Source organism: Trachurus japonicus, chromosome 9 (genome assembly GCF_045865225.1).
Source record: "Trachurus japonicus isolate A0001 chromosome 9, Traja_1.0".
NCBI classification, from domain to species: domain Eukaryota; kingdom Metazoa; phylum Chordata; class Actinopteri; order Carangiformes; family Carangidae; genus Trachurus; species Trachurus japonicus.
Window position 1 is genome coordinate 19,061,705 of NC_140915.1, and position 22,157 is coordinate 19,083,861.

The 22,157-nt window shown below is 39.9% G+C and overlaps 2 protein-coding genes across 2 annotated transcripts; one reads left to right on the top strand and one right to left on the bottom strand.

Moving 5' to 3' along the window:
• Nucleotides 1-356: 356 nt before the first annotated feature.
• Nucleotides 357-1,207, top strand: LOC146981304 (uncharacterized). Its single transcript, XM_085788150.1, has 3 exons — nucleotides 357-501; nucleotides 609-710; nucleotides 898-1,207. Exons 1-3 carry the CDS (start codon nucleotides 444-446, stop codon nucleotides 1,065-1,067), a joined length of 330 nt encoding a protein of 109 aa, XP_085644276.1. The 5' UTR covers nucleotides 357-443; the 3' UTR covers nucleotides 1,068-1,207.
• A 4,388-nt stretch (nucleotides 1,208-5,595) lies between these two features.
• LOC146981305 (corticotropin-releasing hormone-binding protein-like) lies at nucleotides 5,596-12,747 on the bottom strand. Its single transcript, XM_085786380.1, has 7 exons — nucleotides 12,536-12,747; nucleotides 12,304-12,391; nucleotides 11,596-11,753; nucleotides 10,227-10,437; nucleotides 9,019-9,173; nucleotides 6,681-6,801; nucleotides 5,596-5,924 (listed from the first exon to the last, which is right to left on the bottom strand). The coding sequence occupies exons 1-7, from the start codon at nucleotides 12,614-12,616 to the stop codon at nucleotides 5,770-5,772; spliced, it is 969 nt and encodes a 322-aa protein (XP_085642506.1). The 5' UTR covers nucleotides 12,617-12,747; the 3' UTR covers nucleotides 5,596-5,769.
• Between the last annotated feature and the right edge of the window lie 9,410 nt (nucleotides 12,748-22,157).

The following is a 22,157-nucleotide window of genomic DNA, read 5'->3' on the forward strand; positions in this document are numbered from 1 at the left end:
TATGAAGCCAGTTATGATAGCAATATTCTGCTAAGGTCACTGTGGATCGTTTTGGCTGTGAACGTGTGTGTGTGTGTGTGTGAACAAGGATTAGTTACACATTCACATCTCTGGGTGTGTCGGCTTCACGCGCTCAGCTTTACTCCAGATGGCTGCAGTGTTTCTAGTAAACAAAAGACAAATAAAATTAGTTTCAGTGCAAGTTCTCCAGTTAAGCAACCTCCTATTGACACTGGAACTCTTTTGAAAAATGAACTGATGATGAATTAGACAGAACTGTCGAGAGCTAGATATCAACACAAGCTATAATTTATTATGGCCGTTGGTGGACACTCCCCAGAGTTTTTTTTTTGGCCATAAAACAGGTAACGAGGTGGACAGAGTTCATTTGACATCAGACATCTGAACTGTTTTCAGTTCTCTGCACTTAATCATTTGATCAAATGCACAAAATGAGGCTGTGTGTGTCTTTAGCTTTCCTCTGTGTGATGCTGTCCACAGGTAAGAACAGGAAATACGAATTGCACAGAATTCAATAAGGGATATCTTTTTTTCTTTTCTTTTTTTTTCTTCTTCCAGCTTCATTTTGCATTCTCCTTTACCCACAGTGTCCGGGATAAGGTGTTTCACCTGCTGGGGGGATAACCCTGGCACCTGCAATGAGATAAGGATGTGTCCTGCTGGGTATGATCACTGTGCCTCTACAATAAGTAAGTTTAATACACCATGACATGCGGCTTTAATAATGTGGATTACTATATGTAAGGTGTGATCTTTATTTTTCCTGAGAGGATCTAAGCTGTAGCATCACTAAAACGTTGTCTGAGCTATAATTCTGTCAGCCTCATCATATATAATAACTTATCTAATAGAGCCTATCATGTCTCTCCATTACAGTTGCTGAGAATTTGGTCAGCAAGCACTGTATGAGGAGTGATGTGTGCAATAATGTTTTCTCCAATGGCGTCCGATGCTGTGCTGAAGACCTGTGTAATGGAGCAAAACACACGCAAGTCTTTGTCCCTCTTCTTCTGGCGCCCTTTGCTGTTATCAAACTCTTACTTTGAAACCAATTGTGACATTATTATGCGATACAAAGTCTAAAGCTGAGTTTTCGGGAGAAGATCAGCCCTCAAAGTGGAAAAATAACCGTTAATCAAACAACTTTGGAGGCAGCCATCTTTGATATCTGTATATCTGTAATGTTTCTGATGGTTACCTCAGTATGACTTGAACAGATGTTATATATTTTGATAAAGCCTATTTGTATATATCATGTACCTGTATGAAATGATATTGTAAGTAAATATATTTGCAAACTTTTTATTTTTGCCAGATTTTTTCTGCATAGAGCTGACTGGATTCAAAAATCTAAAAATCTTAATAAAAAATAAACAAAGAGTTTAAATTAAAATTGCTTTGAGGCATTAAAGATTAAACAGAGAGTAAATTAAACTGGGATTGACTGTCAAGCACTGTCCTGTGATCAAAGATGGCAAACTGAACAAAATTCACATTTCTCACAGTAGAGGGCAGTATAGGAGAAAACAGTGATACTAACCAAAGCCCATACATATTTGTGTGTATCACTTTTAATTTTCATGCCAAATTTACACATTATATGTTATTAAGTAAGGATTGTTTAATTAAGTGGTCACTGTGGTACTAAGGTTTTTAGATTTTTGACAGTGGATTGTTTTCTGCATTGTATTAGCCTGTGACAACAACTATGACTGATCACAGACCAGTTTTATGTGGCCAGGTCGGAGTTTGGTTTACTGAGGTAGTTACTGTGCATTGTAGTATATAAGGGACTGTTGTGGCACTTCTTATTTGATACAACAAGCAAGTTTAATCAAAGACTTTTGCAAAGAGACCCAAAACACTTATGGGGGTGCAGAGTAAAGGAGACGGCAGATTAAACAGTTCTGTGGGTTAAACATTATCTATCAAGGTTACTCTCTGTCTCTCTTTAGACAAACAAACAGCATCTTATGGTCATAATATACATATGATATCAAAGAACAACACAGTCAGGACAATGTGATCAAGTAACTCAGCTCACTGTAATTTTTATTACAAGGCATGTTTGTAACTCTTGACCTTGTGTGCACAGATCGAGGCCTCACCCAGCACATTATCTGATCAAATCTCAATTCAAAGTGTTTTATTACACAGAAACTGTAAACAAACTCACAGCACTTCAGACATCCATTGTCTAATGTTTATAGTCAATATTACTTTATGATATCAATGTTAGTTAGTGACAGATGTATCATTGTGACACGTCACCCACAGATCTGCATAAAAGGACTGATTTTCACATCACCTCTTCAAAAAATTCCTTACAGTACAGTAACTAAAAAATTAATCACGACGCACAAAGAATTTTGTGTCTTCATCTGCACAATTGATGCAGCTTCATAAATAACACTTGTAAAGCACTGCAATTCAGAAAATGCCTCAAAGACTGTGGGGTGATGCAACAGAGACTGACACCTCCAAGTAAACCTCATATATACAGTACATGTATATATGAGAACAATGTGAACAATGTGCTGTAGATAATTAGCTGTGATATGTTAGCGCAGGGGTCGGCTGCTGATGTTGAGTTGGCAAGTAGATTGACTTAATTCACTCTAAAGAGGCACAGAGAGTCTCAGCCAAGATCAAACTGGTTGCCATATGTTGAGCAATGTGTGTGTGTGTGTGTGTGTGTGTGTGTGTGTGTGTGTGTGTGTGTGTGTGTGTGTGTGTGTGTGTGTGTGTGTGTAACCAATGAATGTTCGTTCACTGGTGTAAATGCTGTAATGCTCCATCGGGTATGTGTACAACATATATATTTAGATATTCTTGATATCAGGAAGCCATCAGGATGTTTGTATATAAATACACTCTGTTATATACTAGAGACCATCACCTTCTATAAATGGGACAATACGGGATCTTTAATGATTATTTTGCTTTCGGACATTAGAATAGAAACTTTATTGTCATTGTATCAGATAAAACGAAATTGGAGATGCTACTCCTAACTCTCCTCCTAACACTCCTTTAACTGTTAATGCTTCACTACTACTAGCCTACTTAATTACAATATAATGTTTTTACACTGTGTGAGTCTTAATACTCCTTTCATCACTAAAGCAAAGTATTTTAAAATAATCAGAATATACTATCCAGTAACATTAGGAGTGAAGACATGAAGAGAAAATCAGTTGGGAAACCAGAACCTCTGCACAGTAGGTGGTGAATGTAATGAGGTGCAGACCTGTTCTGTAAGTACAGGGACTGTTGGGCGAGAGAAAAGGAGAGAAGTCATTATAAAGAAGCAGCAGCAGAAGACTTTCATCTCTGTGGCATATTCACTGAGCAGTTCAGTGTGAATAATATCTTAAATAAAGATAATTTCCTCTTTCTCTCTGACTTCAGTGTTATTAATAACATAAGCATGTCTCTTTCAGCACAGGGTCACATTTCATCCACAGTGACTTGTGACCCCTCTCGGCCAAACAAGTGACAAACTCATTCCCACTCCACCGTCACAGATCTCTATAAATACATTGCATTATTCAAGACTGCTGTGCCCAGTGCTAGAAACAAATAATCAGGCTTTATCCCTTTTGATGGCATCCAAAGTGCATTTCATTCTCTAATGAAGACTGAAAATTGCAACACATCGAGCGAAAAAAGACATCCGCTGGTTAATTGAATCATCACGGCTGAGCAGATTTGAGATTAATTCCACGTAAGGAGAAGATCAAAAGCGAGTCAGTGAGAGGGATGTCAGGAGGAATAAGAGCACCGAGGCTTGTGGGATAATCCCATTAAGAGCTGCACATTCATTCAGACTGAGGATCCACAACTGTACAGTATATGAGACATTGAGGATAAACAGTCAGTATTGGAGAGGAGGTCCCAAGCAAACCTGTGCTCTCAGTTTAAGAAGATTGGGGTGAATTATTCTGTGCTCTCAGTATAAAGCCTTTCTAATTATGATTTTGTGCAATGATCAACCACTATGAAAGAGTTTGTCTCTGGAACAGATTGGATTACAAAAAAGGAAAAAGAAATGCATGCGTCATTGCTTAATACTGATTGCCAACAACATATTTTTAATACACTGGAATACACATTTATACTGTACATATACACACATGTATCACTGATGACTACACGCCAAGCATTTGATCTAAAGCGAGAATTTAGCACTCCATGTGTTTGTGTGTGAATATTCACATCACCATATATGGCACAAGTAACCAAAGTTTTTCAAATCCTTACAGCTGCAGCAGTATATGCTAGTGTTGGCTAATTGGTACAAAATAACCAGAACAGCTAATGCTAATCCAAAGGAGGCTAGTGGAGTAATATGACCTTTGACCTGATGATGCTGTTAGGTGCAAAGTTAAGAAAACATTAAGGTTACCATAGTTTTTCCTGAGTTGGTCAAGTCATGTGCTCACCATCCCAAGAACAGTTTGTAAATTTAATCTTTCTTTATTCTGAAAGATGTAGAGACTGTTTTTATGCATTTAATTCCTCATGCCTTGATCACTGCAACAGCCAATGCACTTGATGTCACCGAAAATGTGTGAATTGACTCCAGACTTTTTCCACCAGAACCAAGAGGTACTGTATGACCATATCGCTCCTATTTTAGCTTCTTCACACTGACTCACACACAGTATGTTTGATTTATTGTTTACTTTTTTTTTCTCCCATAGTTAAATTTAAGACATTTTAGTAAAATATGAAATCATTTTATTAATGTCTTAATTTGAAGTTTGAATCATTTTTTTTATATAATGTTGTGGATTATAGATCACTAGATTGGGATCATAATTTATCTTTTACACTATAAGTTTGGTTTATTTTGATGTATCATGTAACTTTATTTTGCTTCTAACATTTTGTAACCTCTGTTTCAAAAAACTTTTATTCATTTACACGCATCATTATCATTATCAATATCATTATCACCTTATTTTGCTAAGATGATAATAATGCTGATGATGATTATAAATTTCAGGATCATGGTGGTGGTAGGGGAGTCTTTGCCTTAAGATTCATCCTCTAAGAAGTTTCTGAGATGTTTCAGCAACAATGTAAATGTTGGACAGTTTTGCAAGTAGATTTATATTCTCAGTGCCACATAAGCACATCTAGTATTTTGAGACGATGGTTTTGAGACGTAAAAGTGAAACAAGCATAGAGTGAGTATGAAAGTCTGTATGACATGGGAGTAAACTCATAAAAGCAGTACATTAAAAAATATGCTTTATCATGCAAGTCATATTTATTTTTTAAATTGTCAAGGTCATATAAACATGAGACAGTAGAGACGTAAAACCTCCCAGAGAATACTGAAGCAGATATAAACTAAGAACAACAGAGGAACGGTTTGCCAAGAAATACAATCTATCACAGGTTTTCATGACAAACACCTAAAAAGAAAATAATCAAATCCTCTAACCTGTAATCCATACATTTGAGATTAATAAAATAGTTATTCAAATAAATATGCTACGATCAAAGCTAACATACAGTAATAAGGGCACTGAATAAAATATCTGGCAAAGACAATACAAAATATTTAATGATGTTATTGGTCCAATAGGCCACTTTCATTAAACTGGTATGTTTACAGAGAAATGCATGGCTGTGTGATTGCATGTGCATGTGCATGTTAATTTGTGGGTCTGTGTGCGTGCACTTGTGTGTACCGTGCATATGTGCAAGTGTGTGTGTGTGTGTGTGTGTGAGATCTCATTCCACAGAGCAGAAGTTATCCAGACTGTTCTCTCGGGTCTTGGGCAGCTCGTTGTGTTCCAGTAGTCGGTACTGGAAGGAAACGCGGTTGATATAGTTCCCACTGGACACCAGCCTCACCACCGAGTTATCACAACCAATCTTCATCTGGGCTGAAGAGAGAGAAAGAGAAAAACAGACACTTTACACTGGAGCACATTCAGAGCATTCTTGTTCTCCAGCCAGGCCTCCTTAGCCTGGTTAGGACAAGTGTCTGAGCAGGACTAATCTTTGTCCCACTTCATTGAGATCATGGTCAATCAATAAGGATAATCTAATTAAGTATAGAGCAGATGTTGTATGTAGGAACTGCTCATTGACATGTTAATAAAAATGTTTGATCATTGATCACACACTTTTTGGGCAAATCATAAATATTTATAGGTTTACAGGTGCATTGATTGGTACTGTACATTGGTTGGTTTATTTTTGTAATACTAATACAGCATCAGATAAAAATCAGGGTTGTAAAGTTCAATTTGCGTTATAATTATTTGGTGATTTCCTCATGAGGTGAAACATCGCCACATGAGAAATGTTCCTATTATCTTCCCATCTGCAGCATGAACTGTCGTCTGAACTGTCCTCACTGTGAGAGGGTGTTGTTGCTGTAACATTTTGGTGAAGATGAAATTAAAGTTTGGATATTTTGATCAATCAACATGGTGGTAGAAATATGCCAAACTGTGTCAAATAACAAAAAATGGGGTAAAATACAGTCAAAACCAATGGTAGACGTAGTGTAGCATAGCATAGCATTGCATTGCAAGGCGAATTAAAGAATTACAAAATATTCTGATGGAAATCTCCTGTTACAGAGGATCTACAGTGGAGGTAGTAACCTGGGGTGGGGGCAGGGGGAGACTCACCAAGCCCACTGAGGGAGAAACAGAGGTCAGCGACAGGAAACATCTTGGAGGTGTCCACCCCGTTCCCTCCCAGCAGTTCCACGTAGTCACCTGACCCCGAGCAGCCAGACCACAGCTGCCTCTGTAAAATACAAACAACAAAGAACTCTGGTTGTTTGTTTGTTTTTAAACACAAATGGCAAATATGTTGAGGCATTCACATATACAGGGTAAAAACAAAAGGGGGAAGAGGATGACCAGGTGGGTAGGGGGAATATATGAGATCTTTGATTTTACATCACTGTATTTCACTGACAGACAGTTGGTGACCTAAAAGCCGTAACACTGCAGAGCATTAAGCGGAAAACAAGGGCCGTAAAACGGTCAAATCAGTTTTGAAAAATTGTAACACTTGACTTTGGAACAATTACAACTTTCCACAACAGTTGAGTAGAAATGTCAGATTGTTGTATTTGGCCCAGTAAATCCAGTACTTACAGTTTATCATCATGTCAGTAGTCTGGCAACCAGTGTCACACCAGCTGCCAAAATCTTCATCGGTCATGGCTACGCAGCAATAACAAAACCTTCAAACGGCACTGATAAATATTTATATCATTCTGTCATATTTTATGTGATTTTTTTGATTTAAGGAAAAAACGATTAATCACATTTTACGCGTAAAGCGCTTAACTACCACGTACTTAAAATTTATCGTAGTAGTTGTAGAAACTGTTTTCAAGTTATTGTGTTATTGTGATCTTCTACAGTATTTGAGTGTGTGTGTTTTTTTTATTCTTAATATTTCTCAAATCTGCATTGACAGATTTTTTGGCCACTGCAAATATGTGAGCACAACATAATAATCAATCCCATTTTAAGCTGGACTTGTTACCACACACAGCAGTTACATTGCAACATTATCATCCATTTGGAGTTGTGTTTCTCAGATGGTAAATGCAAGTCCAACATTTGTTCTCTGGTTTTTGGCCTCTACTAACTCCTGAGGGAAATACAGTATCTGGCTCTTAAGCTGCTAAATGTTCTACTATGTTCTGTCTGCCTTCTGGTGCTCAGCAGGTAGAGTACAGTGGGGTTTCAAAACATTTTTTGGTGCAGACAGCTGCCTACTGAGGCCAAGATGATGCTATGAGAGCCCTGAAACTAAATTCATCTGAACAATGAGCTGAAACTCATTATAAAGCTCTGCAAAGTCAAGAGAGCAGCAAATTTAGTGAAGTTTCTCCCATTACTATTGTTTTCACTTTGTTATTTGATTCATTGCTATTAAAATAATATTGGTTCTTGCTGCTTAATGTACTTTGACTGAAGCATTTTTCTTTACTCCAATTTGAACTCATTTTATTACATAATGCATGTGAAAATGCCCAGCATCTGTAATAATATATTATATTTACCATATAGGGTTAATACACTACAAACTGTGATGATTGTGTTTAATGATTAGTAGATAACTGAAACGCCAACATAACTATAGTCTGCCAACACAGATGTTCTCTCTCTGACTTATTGTAATAACAATAGTAATACTAATAATAATAACCTCTATTTATATTGAATCAATCAGACATTTTGCCTTTGCAGTCTAATTAGACGTTGCAAATTCCTGGCCAAACAGAACAATGATTGTGGACAACTCTTCAAAACCCTGGATCATTTTCACTGACAATAGTTTTAGTTTTCCTCCCAATGTTTTGCAATTGATTATTGCTATGATTTCCACACATGGAAAATACAAGACAAGGTCAAAATAAGGCCAATGCAACTTCATAGTTTGAAATAATTTTGGACATTTTCGGGTAAAATGTTTATCACTTTCTTGAGGGTTAGGAAGATAGGAGTTAGTCTCTAGGATTTTCCTAAAAAAACAAAATATAGACTTATACAAAAGAAATCCTGCGTAACCGTCAAGGCTACAGGCTTCTACTCGTGTGGTGGTGACTTTGTCTGCAGAGCTGCTGCCCTCTGCCTGGATTATGATGTTTTGGTGTAGTCGGGTAATTCATGGGCGGGGAGCTCGGTGAGCTTTCCCCAGCCCATGACAGAACGCAGGTGAAGTTGGGCATGCGGTGCCGTGAGCATGCATAAAACACGGAGGCTGGACACCACCAAGCCTGGAGAAATGGCAGATACACACTTCCACAAATGGAAATGAAAATACAGTCGGAGTGAGGAGCTGCAGCGTAGGGCCCAACGGGAGCCTTGAAGCCAGCAAGCGGGTCCACTGTCCACTCACTGCAGCGGCCCTCCTACTCCTCGTGGCATAGCCCTCAATGTGTGTGTGTGTGTGTGTGTGTGTGAGTGTGTGTGAGCGTGCGCGTATGTGTGTGTGTCTAACCTGTGGGCTGAGCTCATTGCTTTTGGCCTGCCCCAGGCTGAGTTCTGTCAGTCGGATCTCCACAGGATAGATGATGGAGAAGCTGCAGTTCCTGTGCTGGTGTGGTATCACCATGGTGAAGCTGCCCTCTGGACTCTGAGACATGATGTTACAGGCTTTACACACACGCACACACACGCACACACACGCACACACACACACACGCACGCACAGAAGCAGAGGTTTCAAATTAACAGTTCCCCATCACCAGAGAAACTCATTATTGACACCTCATGTTACAAATTGGACATAATCAAGGCTGACTGCGGGGAGGGGACACAATTAGAGCTGAGCATGGAAATCCAATTCCAGTTCTGATGACAAAGATAAGAAAATAATGAAATCTGAATTGATAACAGTATGGTAGACTAGACAGGCATCAACAGGAGTCGGAACACTTTACTCCTGCAGGCATGTTGTTCATTTGGAAACATTTTCATGGTATGAGAGTCTTGCCAATCAAAGCCGAGGGGAGAACTATTAGAATAAATAATATGGAGTGTTATTTGTACTGCAAGTGCAAGATCTAAGGGACTTTGACTGTTGTTTATGTGCGTACGGTAACACCCGCTCACATTTATGAATGAATATAAATGCGGAACTATAGGTAAATCACATCTTTACAAATATGGACAGATTTTATTCACTTGGCTTGCGATCAGATAAAGTAAAGGGACAATACTATGGCCAGCTGCAGTTAATGGTCAATAAAACCAAACATACTGCTCTGAGATTTATACTGTTTTGCTACAGATAATCCATTTAAACCCCCTCTTTTGTCTCAGCGCTCTTTCTTTGTCTGTGTTTGTCTTACAGCCAGATTGTGATTGTTACATTATGTTGCTTGACACAGTGTTAACACCGTGTTTGTCAAGCAGCTGGAAAACAGGTGCATCCCTCTTATTCAATCTCTTGCTGTCGCTCTCGGCCTTGATTAATGCTCAACCAGGCGCAAATGTCCAGGAAGACACACATGCATGCGCACAAGCAAGTACCACCAGTCTATCCCTCATCTTACAACACAAACAGCACAAATCTGATTTAGATGCAAGACCTTGGTCCTGCTTTTTTTTTTATCTTTCTCTTTTATAGACTTGATCACTGTTTATTTTGCTTTCAAACTTTTAAGCCAATGAATTGATGAATCAAAGATGTGCAGCAGGACTCACGGAAAGGGTTGTGCAGCTTTTTGACTGCAAGGGTGAAGCGACTCTCGGGGCTGTGAATGCGGAAGAAGATCATGGCGACGTTCTGAGAGGAGCGGCTGCTGGATCCTGGCAGTGGAGAGGAGCAGTAGTCTGTGTAGCGCTGGTGCAGAGGGAGCTGGTGATCTCGACTGCTGGGGAACTTATCCCCCTTAAGAACCCAGCCGTCAAACATCTGCAGGGGGGGCAAAACATTTGAGCATAATTTTGCATGATGAAAATATCTAATATGAAACATGCTAGATTTATTTTATCAACATAGAATTTCCCTCATACCTTTGTTTATATCTAGGAAATATACTTCTGATATGACCCAAAGGTAAGCAACAATTCAGAAGTGAAACATTGAAACAATCAATTTAGATACAGTATATACCACGGCTCTAGCTGCCAGTATGAATTATAAACTAGTAAGAACTGCCAATTTTGTCAGTTTTGAGGAGGACAACTGGTGAAATACACACACATTGAGATATTAAAATAACATTTTGGACTGTCTCACAACTTTTTTGGTTCATAATGAGTACAACATGAAAATAATTGGGAATTAGAAACTGTGCAACTAATTTTTATGGTGCATTAGAATGCAGATACACAACAAATGCAACCTAAAAAAAAGGGTAAAAACTGACGACAGCAGGTATTCAGTACAGTTCATCAACGTGTGAGTCTCTGGGTTAGGATTCATTTTACCCTCAGAGGGTAATTGAGGTGTTTTTTCTACTGCTGTCAATCCAAAGAGATTCACAGGGCTAATCACAATGCTGAGTCATCAATCCAATTTGATTACCACCATTATCCAGTGACAATTTTGTGCTATAAATATCCCGTTAATCATATTTAAACAGACAAGCGTGTTGAAAATACAGAGACAGACGCTTGGCATTTGTTTTTGTTGAGCAAGATGGGTGTCTTTCTCTTCATGCGGATGAGATGCAGGTTACACAGAGACACTTCAAACCCAGTCAGTGTTTAAAGAAAAAGTGGTTTGCAGACCTTCTTACTTTCATGTTTTACCACTTTGGCCCACATGAACTGACAAGGCAATGTAACTGGCAGGCTTGGCTTCAGAACCAAAGCCTCCACTTCCCACACTTGCTGTGGGTGACGTGACCAATGCAGAATGTGGCGTTTGGCCGTTGAGCGCTTCCTTAACCCTGCCTGGCACCATTTTAATCAAACAGAAGGAAGATGAAATAGATGTCAGGGTTTAAAAAGGCAAAGCACTGAACTTCCGGTCTTTGCTCGCTCCGAGAGGTTTGGGTCGATGTGTGGGCGGGCGTTATGTTTTGGTGAGCAGGGATGGGTGGGTGGGTGTTGGGGTGTGGGCAACCTTAATGAAATCTCCAGCGCTGCAGTCGATGCTGACGTCAGACAGCTCCAGACTGATGACCTCACTTGGCTCGGCGATGATGAAAGCAGCGCAGGCCAGCTGTGGCCGAGATGCAACAAAGGTGAAGTAGCCATCAGTGGCCAGCATGTCCAAACATCCTACACACACACAAACACACACACACATTATATTATGACAATAAAGGGATTCCCAAAGCACTTGTCACCATATTTTTACCACAAGAAAACTTTGAAGAAAACTGGTATATTTTCATTCTCAGAAATTTGTCTTGCACTCAATGTGGGATTAAGGTCAAACACAACAAATCCTCCAGTGTCCATAAGACACAACAAGTGATGATTAGTGGACTCATACAGTAGCTCTGATAGAGCTCTGAGGAGCTTGTGCCATGATGGACTAAGAGAGAAAAATAACTCTGATATAAGTGGAACAATAAAGATTGATTGCTGTCATAATTGGTAATGTTGTTATGCTTTCTAAATGAAGTTAATACAGTTACAGCACGGACAACATATGTATTTACTGAGCATGGACTGACTGACTGATTGACGAGTATCTGCCTGGACGCTGGAGCTGCTCTGAATACTTTTAATTATGTAAAGCGTTTACTTGTTGCTTGCCAAGTCGGTAAACAGCGCTAAGTACAATGAGCTAATGAATAAAGCCATTGTTTGCAGAAGCACTTACTGAGAGGTCGGCGGAAAATAAAATCCTCTGATTCTCTTTTCTGGTCCAAAGTGAGCAGAGAATATAATCCATCTGCCGCCTCGATGTCCTGGATCACACAGGACACAAACACACGTCAAGTTCCAGGTAGTGGGTTTACTTTGAAGGCACCAGTTTAACCTGCATGGCTTCATCACTTCTTCCCTTCCTTTGGTTTAGTTGAGTTACATAGAAAACAAAAACGGCATCTTACCTCAATATAGCGGCTGATCCCCATCCTGGATGAAAGGGAGATGAGGAAGAGGAGCAGCTGTGTGCGCAGAGCCAGCGACATGCTGAAGTGTCTCGGTGAAGTGTTTCCTGAAAGGGGGGGGGGAGAAGAACAGCTCCGGCTGTGAGGTGGCAGCTTTTATAGCAGCACATGCAGGCAGGCAGGCCTACATCAGAGGGTCACTGAAGAACTATACTGAGCCGAGGAGACTCAGTGATTCACATAACGTGTGAAAAGCTGTCATTCAAAGCCACATGAATGTACTTAAATATGGGCGGCTGTGTGGAAGATGAAAACAATTACCTAGGTTAGAAATGTAATTAAAGCTAATTTCAGCCAAATTTCATACATTACTAAGGTATAAACTAATCGACTGTTTAGCAGTTGTTACATTATATATACTGTATGCTATCTTCATGGTAATTTACATGAAGATAGCATGATAAATGTTGACACTAATGCTGAGTTATCAAATCTAAAACACATTTCACCCCTGATAAATCAGTTTACACCTAATTTCCTTTGGAACTACAACTTAAATTAACTTTATAGGCTGATTTTTAATACATTTCGCAAATGAATGGCTATAATGTCTGACACAGAAACACACTGTGATGATTTATAACCCACAAGTTAAGAGGAATTTCACATCTGAGATCTAGCTATTATTACACAAACTACAATACAAACAAGCAACAAATTTCATGTGTAATTATTTTCTACCAGATTAAATTAAATTTTGTGCAAAAATGGCACGTGAGCTGCACTGACCTCAGTTCAGTTTCCAGAAGCACAACCTAGGGTTCGAACATGCAGCCCAGAGAAAACAATGTAGTGTTTCGGAAGCCAGTGAGGGATCATGGGGCAGGTTCTCTTTAATCCTCTATGAGTTACAGATAAACAACCTGTGGGAAGTTTTCTGTCAACACTTTAAGTAAATCACCTGTATCACTGTTAATCCCTGATATGCATCACAGTTGTTTTTCTCAACACCTCTGTTACATACATCATTTCTAGGAAACAAGGATCGTCTGTTAAGGATGTCGACCAACATCTGCCTCCGCTGATTTATATGGAATTTCCAGCTGTGCCTTGTTTTCACCTTTTATCTCACCCTCCTCTGTTGCCTTGTGGTCAGTCGGTGTCTACATACTGTAGACTTATTTGCCAACTTCTGGCTCATAAGCACGGATAAGAAAGGGAAAATTAGTTTCAGTTACTCTTTAATAAAGCTCTCCATCCTTCTGTCAAAACAAAGAAATCCTGGTTAAGTTTTTGTGGTCTGATTCTCTAAAAGCAAACAGAGATTGATACTGTGGCAGCAAAAACGTATCGACAAATCCAAAGGAGCAACTTCAAACTTTATTTCTACTCAAAATGGAAAAACACATTCTGTAACAGGAAAATACATTCAGTAGAGTGCAGACTTGCAGACTTGAGAGAAAAGAACTAAACTTCATAGTAAATGACTCGTATCTGACCAAAAAAATAAAATAAAATCTTCTTTGACCTGTGTTCACCAAGTTAAGTGTAAATCAGCTCAGTACTTTTTTGTGTAATCCTGCTGACAAAGCAACAAGCAAACACACACACACACACACACACACACAGGTGAAAGCTAACCTCTTTAGCAGAGCTGATAATTTAGGTGCTGACACTAATTTTGCTTGACCCAAGTAAAAAAAAAAAAGATCATCACATAATCATAGCAGAGGAGAATTATGTTTACATTACAGTTATTTTATGTTGATGAGACAGGCAGCTGCAGTAGAGCAACTACATTCAGCCAGAGAGAAATCATCAAGTGTACGGTTGTGTTGTTCCTTGCACGTCTGTGTGGACAGGTGTTCACAAGAAGAGACACTTGTTCAGTTAATGTTTGACCACATTTGAGTGTATTCTGCCGCTGAGATCCAACCAGAGAGCCAGTGATTTAATGTACAGCTGTATTCAAACACGCAGCATTGATGACATTTCGTAACAAAACAAGAACAAAACAGTGGAGAGAGTTCATTCTGCACAAAGCAAAGAATAAAAAAAAAGAGCAGATGAATAGGAGAGGAGGAAGAGTCAGAGGGAGAGTGAGAGAGAGGGGGGCCTGTGACGTAATTTGGTTTGGAGTGACATAGCAAATTCATTTAGATGAGACTAATTGTGGGTGTCCATGCTGCCACTGTGAAAGGTCAAACTCAGATGTAGCTGTGTGTACGAGATGATCATCGCCCTGTCAGCGTTCATACACGCTCCTGATGGAACAACCAACACGCTCTCTCATTCATCTGAAATGAAGACGAGAGACTCTGTGAGAAACTCTGGCTCGCAATTATCTTGAGCTAATGATAGCTGACATTTTCTCATAGTGATGAAGGTCTGCGATGCCGTACACAGGAGTGTGAACTTAAAAAAAGACAACAACAAAAAACAAAACAATGATGAGCATAATGAATAACATTTGGTGTAACACCCCCCCTCAGTCTGTTGTCTAAATACTGATGACCTATTCAAGGTGTATTACCTTCATCTTAAAAGCCAGTGGTCAGTGATAATAATTAGATGTCTTGCAATGCCCTAGTGTTGAGAAGATGTCCGAACCTATTAGGCAAAGTCTCACAGCTAAAGTGTGTTTTGCTAATGTGACAGCAGAAGGAAAGGAAAATGTTAGCAAAATGCTAGATGGTGTGTGTGCGTGTGCGCGTGTGTGTGTTTGTAGGCTTATTTCATATGCCAGCATGTGCTACAAGTGTTTGTCCCCTGGCAATTTCTCAGAAGTGCTACCATGTGTGCAATGTGGCGCTCTAATACATACAGTACTGTAATTGTTTAAATCCAATTTATTAAATGAATCGATAGATTTTAATGAACAAGTAACCCCACAGTCACATTGTACTGCTCTAAATGATGAACAGATATATCAATTCATATTATGTTGGTCTGTTCACATTCTAATATAATCTAATGTAATCCTATCTAACCCCCCTGCCCCTGATACCCCCTAGCTACAAATCCTGTCCTCATTAACGTCCACTGCAAATGCGTCACATTGCAGAAATTTGGATTCTTAAAAAATGCTACAGTGGCAAGATAAAGCCAACAATCACATGAAGAAAACATTACAGCATACAAAAGTATACAGACTTCAAAACACAGACCGAAAACTGTATCCATACTGAGTTAGCAGTGACATCAGTGAATTCTGTTTGTGTTCCTGCTCTGACGCTGTGTGAAAATGTAACATGAAATTATGATATCTTTGAAATTGATTGAATTCAGAAAGATCCCTGTCCTCATTACTTGAATAAATCCTAGTGGAAGTGTCGGCTGAGTCAGTCCCAACAAGACAAAAGACTACAGCACCATCTGGTGGCAAGTGCAGGACCAGGTTGAGATTATTTGAAGGTCTATGAGGTGCAGCTCGAAGTGAGGAGCAAGGACACTATGGTTTTCTTAAAAATGTAACCTATTCTTCTCTGTAAGTTTTTTTTTAAAAGATAGAAGCAAGTCAGGAAATGTTAAAGAGTGCAATTTTGGAGTGCCCTCTGTGTCTATGATGATTGGCTCAGCAGGCCGCCCCTCCATGTGGTCAAAGTTAAATCACAGTGATTGTTGACTCCACACATTAGCGTCTTAACCCTGCCTTGTACCTCAGCATGCAGCCTCCTTCTGCACACCTGCTCCCGGGCAAAGATAGCACATATAGCTAAGTGTTTGCTTTGTTGTTCCTTGTGTGTTGACTCCCCCCCCCCTCACACATACACACACACACACCTGTGTGCGGATCTGTCTGTCAACGCAGCGGTCCAGCCCAGCTCTCCTTACTGCCTGACTGACCCATTCATCTCCTGTGGGGGCCGTAATGAGCCCACCCTCCCTGTTTGGACCGACCTGACAGAGAGAGATTACTTTAAAGCCTGCATGGATTTTCTTGCTTGTCCCCTCCTCCCCATTCCTCTCCCCTGAATGCGGTTAATTCAAAGTACATTAATGAGGAGCGATGGATAACACACTCTTCTTTTAATTACCTCCCAACCGAGTTCTTCAGGGGAGGTCTGGTGACTCCCATCTGATGCTAGGCCTGTTTGTTTGATTTGTTTTTACTTGTAAAAGTCTTCTATCTAATACATTTTGTGATCGTGTATGAATCATGTATGGGTCAGTGATGGAGACACTGCACATTAAGGTAAGAAATAATAGGATATGCAAAACTTAACTTTCCTTAAAAAAAAGGGCTTGGGTACTCTTATTCTCTCTCTTATTCTTTTTGTGTGCAAGGTCGTTGAGAGTCACTCACAAACTTCCCTGTGTTAAACAATTATTGACAAGGTTACTGGACAAGTCTTTACTATTAAAGAACATAATGATCACAATATACTATATGTTGATAATGCTGAGGTATTGTATATATACCTGAAATACTGGGACATCTTGTGTCTGGCCTGGTAAAGCAATGAACACATTACCAGATTGTGCAGTGATGATTGATGGTGCATGCAGATGAACAGAATAATTCAGCATGATTGTATAATTATAGAAAGCTCCGTGGAATAATTTTTCTCAGGCAGCAAGAGGCCTCTTTACCCAATGAGACACCATCAGATAGACTGACACAATCAGAAAGCAGTGGCCCCAGATCTATAGGAAAACATTAGCTTCAAAGTTAAACAGTATCACATTATACACTTATGTATATTTGCTGTTGTTGTTTGTGCAACTAATACGATGTGGATGCCCATGTTTGGCCTTGTGTGAAAGTACAAGAATGGGTTGAAAAACTGATGGAAAGGATGGAGGGACACCATTGACACTACTGTTTAAGTATTTGATCACTTGGGGCGGAGTTTAGCTCAGTTGGTAGAGCACCCGCCCCATGAGTTGAGGCTATAGTCCTCGCTGCAGGCGGCCCCGGTTCGAGTCCCGCGTCGGACGGCCCTATCCTGCATGTCATTCCCCCCATCTCTGCCTCCCATTTCCTGTCACACTCTCAACTGTCCTATCAAATAAAGGCATGAAAAGCCAAAAAATATACTTTAAAAAAAAAAGTATTTGATCACTTGTTCTTTCAAACAAAAAACACAACACAGCCATATATTGTTCAGAGGGGGTCCGTGTAAAACAAATGAGGGATGCTGAACACACCTGTATCAACACAGTTTTTTAAATCAAACTACATTTTTAACACAAATTAACAAAATCATATATATCTTTGAAGAGTAAATGGACGGCATACAGTGCTTCTCTTGTCTCAAAGCTTTACACATTCGACCATTCATACAGCGCTTTTACGTATATTACCCTTTTTTCTACCACACAAACATTCACACATCAGTGATACATTAGGGGCAGGTTTTGGTTCACTATCTTGCACAAAGACACTTCAACACGTGGAACGGGTGATCTGGAGCCACTGCAGGCTCCCTTTGACTCAACTCTGACTATAGTGTCTTATTCAATCTGAACAAATAAACCGTATATCGTCCTCTAAACATACAGTTTGAAGTTCTCTGGGTGAAGTTCCCTAAAACTCTGAAGCATGTGTGCTGAGGTGGTTGGGCCTTTGACACTCACTAAATGTGTTCCTTCATCATTCACCCTCCACTGTGGTCTGGTCAGTCTTTTCCAGCCTAATAAACATTGATTAGTCCACATAATCAATGCACTCAATGACAATGATTCAGTGCACTGCATAAATGTATCGACTGCAATCAGCTATAAACAGCAGCCCTGTTTTTCATGCATTTTCTGCGTTTTATTAGCAATGTTTTGATAGAACCATAATTGTACAACTCTCTGTGGCATCAACAGACATATTTCATTAAGTGATACCGAGATGAGATAAAAATCTATTGACCATCTGTCTAAATTCTTAAGAAATAAATAAATAATTGTATGAATGAATAAAGAACACGCGTGAACTGTGATCCTCTCAACTCCAACCAGAAGGTGGCAATGTTTAGCTGCTGTTGGCTTTAAAGCACTGCCAGTTCTTGGTTGCTGCTTTCTTCAAGTGCTGCACACTGATTTGTATTTTCTGTTTTTTTTTTCTTTTTTAGCCAAGGTGCATGAACTGAATAAACACAAACTGTGACCAGAAATGAGTTTTCATTGTTGAAAATTCGGTTACAATCAGGATTTCAAATTAGGAAATGAAGAGGATCAACTGTTGGCTATTATAAACCACAAAACCATGTAGGATTACAAAACTAGCTCGGCCACCTGCATTCAGGTTCAGGATGTAAAAGGACATCTAACCTACCGGTCTGGGTGAGGAGAGTTTTTGGGGAATACCATAACACATCTATCTGCTCTTAGAGCGTCAACGACACCATCCAAGATCCAAAAAAGATCCAGATTAGATCATCTTTCACTTAACAGTTGAAATAATAATACAAAAAATGTCCAGAAGGAAAACCCCAACGTGAAGCATGTAACTTTTCTATTCCTGGTTTCTGTGGCCATGCATGACCAGGTCATGTAATGAATGTTGATAAAGTAGAAAAGCTGGTTTAATCAGGACGGATCACTGTGCAGAGGTGGAGAATGTCAGAGAGAGCAGGCACAGATGCTTAGTGAGAAATCCAATATTGACTGTCGGGATAAATGTCCTGCATATTCTCTCATCTGTCCCAGGGGCCGTGGTATTATGCCTCTCACGTTAGCACTCCTAATTGGATTAAAAATGGCTTGTTATTGGGAGAAAAATGACTGAGAAAACTATCATGATTATTGCCTCTCAACAACGTTGGCTCCCAGAGCTGAAGTGGTGAAGTAATTGTCATGGCTTTGGAAAATGTCAGAATCGGGTGATGCAGTCTCTTTAGAAACAAATAGCTTCTTTGATTGATTGTGTTTTCATATCAAACCAATGGGAGTCGATGCAGACACATTCTCCACCTTGTACATTGTGTTATTCTGGTATAAAGCAATGCCACATCAAAGTCCAGCAGCAAAAAGAATTAATTTGCAACTTCCTTGTTTTATCCTTTTTTAAATTGTTGTATCGTATCAACTATACTTTGTGTGTGAATATGTGTGTGTCAGTCTGTAGGTAGACATGTATTGTATATGCATGCACGTGTGGCTGTGAACACACGCATGAACAGAAATGAAACAGACAAATCCATCAGACGTCCAATGGGTTTTGGTTTGTATACCACCAGGAGCACCCATTAACAGAAAATAAATGCTTGACGCCATAAAGCTGACAGTGTCTCATTCATACTGACACTCTGGCTAAATTACACATAAAAGCACTGATAACATCATCATTAAATATTGATTTTAAGGATGGTTGAAACGAAAACACATCCACACATAGTCGTGCAGATGAGGGAATTTGGATGAGAGTCAAAGCAGAAACAGAAAGGGCAGCTACAGTGGCATCTCGTGAGAATACGAGACCGAATATGAGCAGAGGAAGAAAGAGAGAGGGGGAGAGAGGGTGAAAAGTAAAGAGAGGTAAAGGGATGGAGGTGGTGGTGGTGGTGGAGTGGTGGTGAGGGGAGAGGGGAAGGGGGGTTGGAAAGAGATTTAAGGCTGAGGCTCAGAGCAGATGTTAGTGTTGATGATGATGGATGCAGGTTGTTGAGATGCAGAGTTGTTATCATGAGAGGCACTCGCAGCCTCCTCACAGCACACTTTCCCCCCAGATGTCACTGTGTGTGTGCGTGAGTGTATGTGCACGAGTGTGTGTGTGCACAGCAGTGGATTGGGGGGAGGGGAGGGGGGGCTAAAATGAGGAAACCGCAGGCCAAAATTACAAAATTAGGTAAACACACTCAGACATACGCACACATTTTTTTTTATCTGTGTTGTTTTTATAAAGTTGTAGGTGATAATTCTTTTTTTTTTTTTGTAGCTCAAACACATTGAATCCAGTAAAGAGAAAAAAATGCATTACAACAAAGGAGAGTTTGGAGACTGATTGGCACAGATGAGGATAATGAACAACTGTGTGTTTCCTCTTAGGCAGGAAACACAGTGAAAAGCAACTTCCTCTAAAGGTCCTAATTGGACTAATTTGAAGATTTTTCACCTCAATCTCACACAGGAAAGAGGTCGCATTCTCTTGCATTAAACCATGTGTCACTGGGCTACCACACACATCCCTGCAATAATCCAAATTCACCAAAAAGCATACACACTGGCTGCACACGCACACATACATAGGCAGCAGGTGGTGTGTTGAGTGGAAACCTGCTCGACACTCTAACCAGATAAAAGGTGCAGGACAGAAACATGTCGGTAATTGATTGCTAATTAGTTCTTTTGTTGTCGTCCATTGTGTCCTGACAGAGCCTTGCCCCCGAGCTGTCTATTCACTCACACACACACACACACATGCACACACAGATGTAACCCCAGCAGGCCTCCGCTATCCAACTCTTGAATCCAAATACACAAGAATTTACAGTGTAAACGGTGGATTTTTTCCTCCCTCCATTCACTTCATAGGTATTCACAGACAAGAAGACACACATGCAAAGTCTCATTTCATCTCAAATCCTCCTGACAAATCATACTACTGTAGTGCAGCACCACCTTCCCTTGTCAGCTGCATCCTACATTACAGTATGAGTTGCAGCAGACTCTACCTATATGTGCCATTTCCACTGAGTCGCCATGCCCACATCTCTCTCTCTCTTCCTCTCTCATCAGTGCATGAGAAATTACCTAATGAGGAATGGGTCGCACATTTCCACAAACTCATTAACCCGCGAGCGAGTGAGACTAATTGCAGCGTTTGGGTAATGTGATTTCACATCTGTTACTGCAGCCCAGGACACAGTAGTCAGCACAGGGCTGGATCTAGTGGGCTGAGCCTTGCATAGAGCTAGATTTAGCAGAACAACCCACACTCGGAGGCTGACACCGCTGCTGCTCCAGCCTGGATGGGTGGAGCAGTCAGTCAGTTTGGCTGTGGTTACAACATTTGATCAACTGTTGTCATGAAATATCTTGTAATTACATTGCTGCTGCTGGGTGGGTGGGCCACTTGCATTCGTTCTGAAAAAAAAATTGACTAGCTAGAGCTGGAATTTGTGAATGCGTGAAGTAAGGGGGTAAGTATAAAACAAATAAGCAATGATGAGATTTCAAACAGACATTAAATTAAAAGAAAAGAAGTGGCATTATGGTGGATACTGAAATTTTATGTCAGACTCAGAGGGGTGACAAAATCCTTTATTGGTTTACACTTCAATGAGTGTAAACAACCCATCTTAGTTTTTTTCTTCCAAGAATGCATTAATAATTTAATATAAATGTACCCAAGAAAAAAGTATATTTTCAATTATCTTCAGGTTTACCCTCCCTGCAGAGTTACTTATGCTATCCTCCACTCTGTAAATAGTGTGGCTTGGCTGTTGTGTATCAGTCTGTAAATGTAATCACAGTGTGATCCCTTGTCATGCTGTTGTATGGCTCACTCCTAAACAGCTTGAAAAATGATGTGAAAACAATAGTTTCTTACTGTACGTTGGAAAACTTCAGGCTATTTCATTCAGACTAATTGGGTATAACAGAAACATAGGGTTTGACACACACACATTCACACAAACACACACCAATGTGAAAGCACAGGGAGGAATAAATGAATTTTTCAGGGTCT

What these genes read in the sequence shown, in the direction of transcription:
- LOC146981304 (XM_085788150.1), top strand. Translation starts at nt 444, where the DNA reads ATGCACAAAATGAGGCTGTGTGTGTCTTTAGCTTTCCTCTGTGTGATG. An exon ending in CTGTGTGATGCTGTCCACAG is followed by an intron (nt 502 to 608) that starts GTAAGAACAGGA and finishes CTTTACCCACAG; the next exon opens with TGTCCGGGATAAGGTGTTTC. An exon ending in TCACTGTGCCTCTACAATAA is followed by an intron (nt 711 to 897) that starts GTAAGTTTAATA and finishes TCTCCATTACAG; the next exon opens with TTGCTGAGAATTTGGTCAGC.
- LOC146981305 (XM_085786380.1), bottom strand. Translation starts at nt 12,616, where the DNA reads ATGTCGCTGGCTCTGCGCACACAGCTGCTCCTCTTCCTCATCTCCCTT. An exon ending in AAAGCTGCACAACCCTTTCC is followed by an intron (nt 9,174 to 10,226) that starts GTGAGTCCTGCT and finishes GTGTGTGTAAAG; the next exon opens with CCTGTAACATCATGTCTCAG. An exon ending in GCAATGAGCTCAGCCCACAG is followed by an intron (nt 6,802 to 9,018) that starts GTTAGACACACA and finishes TGTATTTTACAG; the next exon opens with AGGCAGCTGTGGTCTGGCTG.